The sequence below is a fragment of the Megalops cyprinoides genome, chromosome 19 (genome assembly GCF_013368585.1).
Source record: "Megalops cyprinoides isolate fMegCyp1 chromosome 19, fMegCyp1.pri, whole genome shotgun sequence".
Classification (NCBI taxonomy): domain Eukaryota; kingdom Metazoa; phylum Chordata; class Actinopteri; order Elopiformes; family Megalopidae; genus Megalops; species Megalops cyprinoides.
The window spans coordinates 19,819,370-19,825,959 of record NC_050601.1 but is presented as its reverse complement, the minus strand read 5'-3'; the positions used below and the strand labels follow the sequence as shown (position 1 = coordinate 19,825,959).

The window sequence follows — 6,590 nt, the reverse complement described above, 5'->3', positions numbered from 1 at the left end:
CTGTGATGGAGCAAGACCATTTACAGCTGTACTAGAGAGTTCTATTGCACTTAGCCAAGATCTGATTCTTGGCTACTTGCTGTAATATTCCATTTTAAAGGGTTGCAGGGCTGAAGGCTTTCATGGGGAGAAGAGGATCAATGGTGTCGAGCCAGGCATCAGTATGGTGAACGAGGTACACACCCAGAGGTACAACTGCTGTACACCGGGGGCAGTGTCTCTTTAAAGCAGTAAAATTCATTTTAGCTCATCTCAGCACTCATGAACCACTGCAGGGAAAGGGACACGTTTGTGAAGTAAGCGGCAAAACACTGCTTGTGAAAACCAAACTGCTGTTTTAATGAATAAAATCAGGATTCTGTAAAAAAAGGGAACTAAAGCTAGGTTACGCTCATGGGGACCATGAAAGTATGACATCATATCAGTTACACTGAAAACAGTTTAAATATTGATCCCATCACTGAGTGGTACTGTTACACTGTCCTACCTCTTACACACAAAGCCTTATCACTTTTCTCACAGAAAATAACAGAGATGTAAACTAATCTTCCAAAGGCAATACTTCAGATAAATGGAAGTGGGGTGGGTTATGTTTTGGGGATATTCTCATCTATATTATGCTGAGCAGAAATAAGGCCTGATCACACCGGAACTGAAGTCACTTTTTAAACTGGCGGTTTCCCGCAACTATGAAAACAGGAATTCACCTCTTCTCAGTTTCTCAGAGACTGCCCAAAAATATGGGGAAAAAAGATCAGAAAAGGGTATGCTGATCCTACAGCACCATTATGATCTGAGAGAGATGACTGATGACTGACAGGGGTATGCTGATCTTTAAATATATATTGATCTGACAGAGGTTCACTGATCTCACAGGGGTATTCTGATCTGCAAAGATATACTAATCTGACAAGGGTATGCTGATCTCACAGGGGTATGCTGATCTGTACAGACATTCTGATCTGACAGGTGCTATTCTGTTATGATAAAACTGATCTGACAGGGTAAGGCCACTGCCTTGCTCCTTCCCCCTGTGGGTGCTGGGTGCAGTCCGTGCAGGTCACTGAGCTGGGGTGATCCGAGGTGCACTCCGAGGCCCCAGCTCTAAGTGTAAACTCGCAGCGCCTCGTCGGGGGCTGTGCCGGCCTCCGCCTTCACCAGGAGGTGCGGCTTCTTCCGCAGCCTCTTGGCCTCGTTCTGCAGTTTCTGGCGGATGTAGCCCTTTATCTCAGCGTCTGTCTTCCCAGGGAAGTAGTACTGCACTGCTCCTGTGGAGGTGGTTCAGATTAACAATTACCACCAGCACTGTTACTATAATGGCTGCTGCTGCTTTCACGGTTTTATTATTTTTGTTTAGCACATACACTTTTGCAGAGCAGCTCCAATCTGCGACCAGTTTACACATTTGGCTTTTATCCGCGAGTAATCTGGATTTAGAAGGCAGTGTTAGTGTTTGAGAGGCAGCCAGTGTTAGTCTTAAAGAAGAAGGCTGTGTTGGTGTTAGAGAGGAAGACAGTGTTAGTGTTAGTGTCAGAGAGGGAAGCAGTGTTAGTTTTAGAGAAAGAGACAGTGTTAGTGTTAGAGAGGGAGCCGGTGTGAGTGTAAGAGAGAGAGAGACAGTGTCAGTATTACTGTTGGGGAGGGAGGCAGTGTTAGTGTTTGAGAAAGAGGCAGGCAGCGTCAGTGTTAGCCGCCTGCAGCTACGTACTCAGGATGGCCTGGACCTCCTCGGCCGGCAGAGCGGGCTTGGGCTGGCCCCTCTTGTTGTAGACGATGCCGGAGATGGAGTGCGAGGCCAGGCACTCCCTCTCGTAGAGCCCGCGCAGCAGGTCGTTGGTCAGCTTCTGGGCCGTGGTGCCGGTGTTGCAGCGGTCCAGCAGCTCTGGGGTGATAAACTGAGGACGCCCACCTTGAGTCAGAGCGGCCTCTTTGACCAAACTTCCTCGTTTTCATTTTCATTCATAAGAAGTGCTGAAGGTTTGGCTATAAGGCTCAAAGCTAAGCTTTGGGTAGCATATGCATACCACATGCATGAGAAACATCCGCTGTTCTTTAGGGGACTGTCTGTTCAATGCTTTCTGGGCGCTCCATTAAAGGGTGCCAGATGTAGCCTCAAGTGACTGATGGATACGTTTGTTTTGACATAATATACAAAGTGACTTTCTGTAACATTATGTGTTAGGCATTCCTGTCAGCTTTGCTGATGAGCTGGTGCCCAGTTTCACCACCAACCCAAAGCACTGCAACCAGGGGATTGAAACTATGCTTGTCTGGTCAGGGACTGAGAGTCACTCCTTGTGGTCTGGGCTTACCTCTTGGAAGACGGGCTGTCCGTTCTGTTGGGCGTGTTTGTGGGGCTCTGGCTGGCCATTCAGGGAAGGGGTGTCCCGTTTCACCCACTGCCCATTCAGTGCTGCCGGCACCAGACTGTCACCTCCGACCAGAACGCCGGGCATGCTGGGAGACGGAATCCTGCCGTCGTCACCCAACCACAGCTGAGTCCTCTCAACCAGAGCCTCCAGGTTCCTGGCCAGTTTTCCACATGCTGTTATCATAAAATGAACATGAAACTACATCTGATGGCAGGTATCAGGTATCACAGAGTCATGACTGCTCCCTCACCTGCAATGCAATTACTGTTTCTGGAATCCCTTGCTAGCCTGTGCTCTCCATAAATTCTCTGTTTATTCTGAGAAAACAGAGTGGGCTCTGTACATACAGAACTGATGTCATATCGACAAGCAAGACACAACAAGGAACTACAGGAAAAAAGCATAATCGTAACAGATAAATCCCTAAAATGGCAATGGCTTTCTTCACTTCTGTGTAAAAAAGAGGTGTTAAGGGAGGTGAAGACTACCAGTGAGGATAAGCCACAGTAAGTGCCTTGGCCTGACAGGGGTCATAATGTACACTATAATCTGTCACCTGCTGTCCTCACGGACTGCCGCCCCATGCCGTACCTGTGAGGTACCGTATCTGCTCCTTCAAACTCTCCATCTCCTTCTGCATGCACAGCACCATAGCGACCAGCTCTGCCTTCGAGCGCAGCTGCAGGCAGTCCGTCTCCTGTAATGACACACCATGAGCCCTTGCTCATTCACATGCACCAGAGCCTCACTCATTCGCCAGGAGAACATGCATCGTTGCTCATCGACTCCACCCAGATTTCTGGCTTACACTTTACCTGTGGGGTGGAGTCCCCTTCTGCTGAGGGCTCCATACCAGGGCTATCCAACTCAAACACCTGCAGGGAACAAAATGTAGAGTGTCACTCTCATAGTTTCCAACCAGGAATCAGGTCTGGGTCAGAATCCCAGACAGACCTCATCTGCTGTGCTCCCTCTTTACAGAGCTACTGTCATTCTGCAGTGATTTTTATCCTGGAATGTTGCATTGCAAAGAAAAACATCTGTTAGCATGTACAGTTAACATATACCACTAAATTCATAAAAGTATAAAAATAATTGAACATGACATTCTTGCAGTCTTGAGAACATGGGTTTTTCAGGTGGGAGATGTCATCCTGCCAGCATTCCTGCTATGATATTAAGCCTTGTGCTGCACTGATGTGTCAACCCTACTGGTTTGTACTCTGTCGTAGCTGGGTGCGGTTTTGTGAAACTGGTGGTAAAAACTGCACCTCTGCTTTAGGTAGTAAGAGAAAGACCCCATTGTCTCAGAGTCTCAGACCTCCCAGAATGAAGAGGCTTTTTACACAGGAAGCTGAGGTCCTGAAATGTTATGCCATTGCTAGTATCCTTATATTTAAAAAGTTAAACTGAACTGAGGGTCATTTATTTACAACTAACCACATTAACATGTCAACACTGTTAGGCACACATAACTGTGGATGATTTTAATGCACATTAATGTTAAATACACCATTCTGCACAGATTAACTATACCTTAATGCAAGGACTCTTGAATTAGAATAACCAAAGACAATCTACTTTTCCACAGAAATTTACAATGAACACTTATGAATTCCCAGTTTTATGTAAAAGTCAGATATGTTGATAAAATTTAATCGTAAAATTGATTAATTAATTATCAATTTGTATTTGAATGGCTGTTGCCCCCTTTCTCTGCAAAAAGTAAACAGACATATGTGCTACACTGGCCAAAATTTTTAATTTTTATTCATTAATTTCCAATTGCCAGCTTAGAAAGGACAATAGCCAATTTTTTAATACCCATCTGAGCATTACTGAAATTAACATCACTTCTATTGAAACTCTCTGAATATTCACATAATTTGGGACAATTACACCTTGAATAATTCAGAATATTCAGAATAAAACAGAAAAAATGTAGTGTGGCCTCTAAATTCTAAAAAATTCATATCCTGACATTACATTATTTCAAAGAGCAATGGAAATATGCGTTCATTCCAGAACGATAATGATCAAAAGCATACAGAAATAAGGATAAAGGGTTGGAAGCTGCAATCTCCAGAATCCCCAAACTCAAAACAAGAAAAAGAATTTATATATATATGTTGTCACTTTGTGCAGTTTATGTAATGTAGATATATTCTTAATTTTTCATTTACTTACGATAAAAAAATGACTGCCCACTTGGATTTAGTCCTTTAAATTATCTTCTTGTCACAACATAGTAAAAGTATGCAATTTGGCACTGTCTCGTGCATAGTACAGTGCCACTTATGGCATTTCCTGATATTTCATGTGAAAGACAACTCTGTTACTACACGTCATACCTGTTACTACAGACAAGTAACAGGAGTGACTTCGTCAGTAAGTTCGGCCCCTACTCCACATGTAGGTACATCACGTCCAGTTCAGTGTATGACACCCTAATCCGAGGTAACGGTGTTGACATGTTAATGACGTCCTGACGAAAAAGTACCTTACTCTGAATCTTGCTGTCCCCTCTGGGCTCATAATGTCAAATTAACCTTGTGAAATTCTGCTTGCAAAGCGACAGGTCGAACTGCTCTTAACAGAAAGAGTGACTTTTAATATACCGGGATTCTGTCATTAATTAATAGAAGTATTAAGAACATGACTAGGGACACTGCAGAAATCGGATCCTTCTACGTAAACAAAGAATTTGTTATATTTTAAGTACTTGCTGAGTGGACTGCCATAATTATTTATAACAGGGCAAGACACTTATATTCTCATTTAATTGAGCCCAAGTATAACTTTTACACAAATGATGTCAAGGACGCAAAAGGCTGAAGAAGAATGACCTAGAAACAAAAGTATGCTATTTGGTACTTCTAACATCCAAGTAAATTTTGGATTGGCCAGGGCGAATTCAGTAACGACTGTCTTGGTTACTCAATGGTCAGCCATGCATATTTCTTTTTTAGGGGACGAGCCGCACGCGTGGTAACGTGTCGTTTACCGTGATTTACCCCATTGTTCTCCACAACTTTACCCGGCATTGATTAATCATGGCTGCCCTCTCCTCCTCGCCGTTTTCTCCTTCCGTCGTCATAACAATAAGCTTTTCATTTGGTGAACAACATATGTCACAACCATCAACTAGCAATATACAGTTATGGGTAAATAATTTCAAGCTGAATGGGCTATACCTAACAGATATCAACGGGCACAATCAAGACACGTTGCCAACACAGGCACAGAAACTTTGTTCCAAAAATAAAATAGTAAAGCCAAACCCTCATTTTCAACTTCTGGAGGCCGGCAGCGGATGGAGAATATTCTTCTGCTTTGTCTTTGGTAGAGTACATTTGTTTTCTTCTTTTCTGCAGCCCATGCTGAAAGAGTCGGTCGGTGTAATTTAATGCATGTGCGACAAACACTTCGACAGATTCATAGCAGCTACACCAGTGACAACACATCCATGTTACTGCATATTTCTAAATGTTATTACGTACACATAAGACCTTGGTTTGCAATTTCCTTTCGTGGATATCTTGCTTTTGGTCCTCCTCGTCTTGTTCTTCTCCATTTTCGTGGTCAATAACTCGCTTCGCTATTGTTTTCCTTCTCATTTCTCTCACATTATTTTTTAGAGCGCAGAAAAAACTGGCTGCTTCTTTAGCATATTGCACGATTTTTTTCCCCAGACCAAGTCTAGTGACCCTACCGAGTCCGCCGTGTTACTTGGGAATTCGGTTCAAAGAAGTGCAGGAAACTAGCTGTATTAGTCTCGCTTGTCCTACTTAGAGCACTTCTGATCTCCGAACAAAAACAGCTCTTTACTGGCCCCCATACTAGAAATGACAGAGAACTGATTTTGAACTAAATGCACCGTAGCGTAACGTGGCACAAGATTCTGCCGAGCACAGACAGCAGTTTGAGCTACGTGCTTCTGGACAGGGAAAAATCCCAATGCACTTGTACTGCCGTGGTCATAACTGGTTGTCCATTCAAGTAAGTTTTACAGTTACATGAGTGATATTAAATTACAATCTTTCATTTTGGAGTTGTGTGTTCACTGCTTTGTGTGCGTAACGTGGCTGTGCATTGGAGGAGTCAGATTCGTCACTCATTTAACCGTGGCACACACAATGGCGCAAGTTGGGGTGGTGGGGTTCAGAAAGGAAAGGATGTCTTCTGACACATGGCGGTAAAATGCACGAGAGAATGGTG

At 43.7% G+C, this 6,590-nt stretch overlaps 1 protein-coding gene across 1 annotated transcript; it reads right to left on the bottom strand.

The window, feature by feature from the left end:
• Positions 1 to 395: 395 nt before the first annotated feature.
• On the bottom strand, positions 396 to 6,376 carry LOC118795031. The gene is made up of 7 exons (XM_036553371.1): positions 5,873 to 6,376; positions 5,654 to 5,752; positions 3,188 to 3,247; positions 2,964 to 3,069; positions 2,313 to 2,545; positions 1,709 to 1,895; positions 396 to 1,268 (listed from the first exon to the last, which is right to left on the bottom strand). Exons 1-7 carry the CDS (start codon positions 5,987 to 5,989, stop codon positions 1,105 to 1,107), a joined length of 966 nt encoding a protein of 321 aa, XP_036409264.1. The 5' UTR covers positions 5,990 to 6,376; the 3' UTR covers positions 396 to 1,104.
• Positions 6,377 to 6,590: the final 214 nt, after the last annotated feature.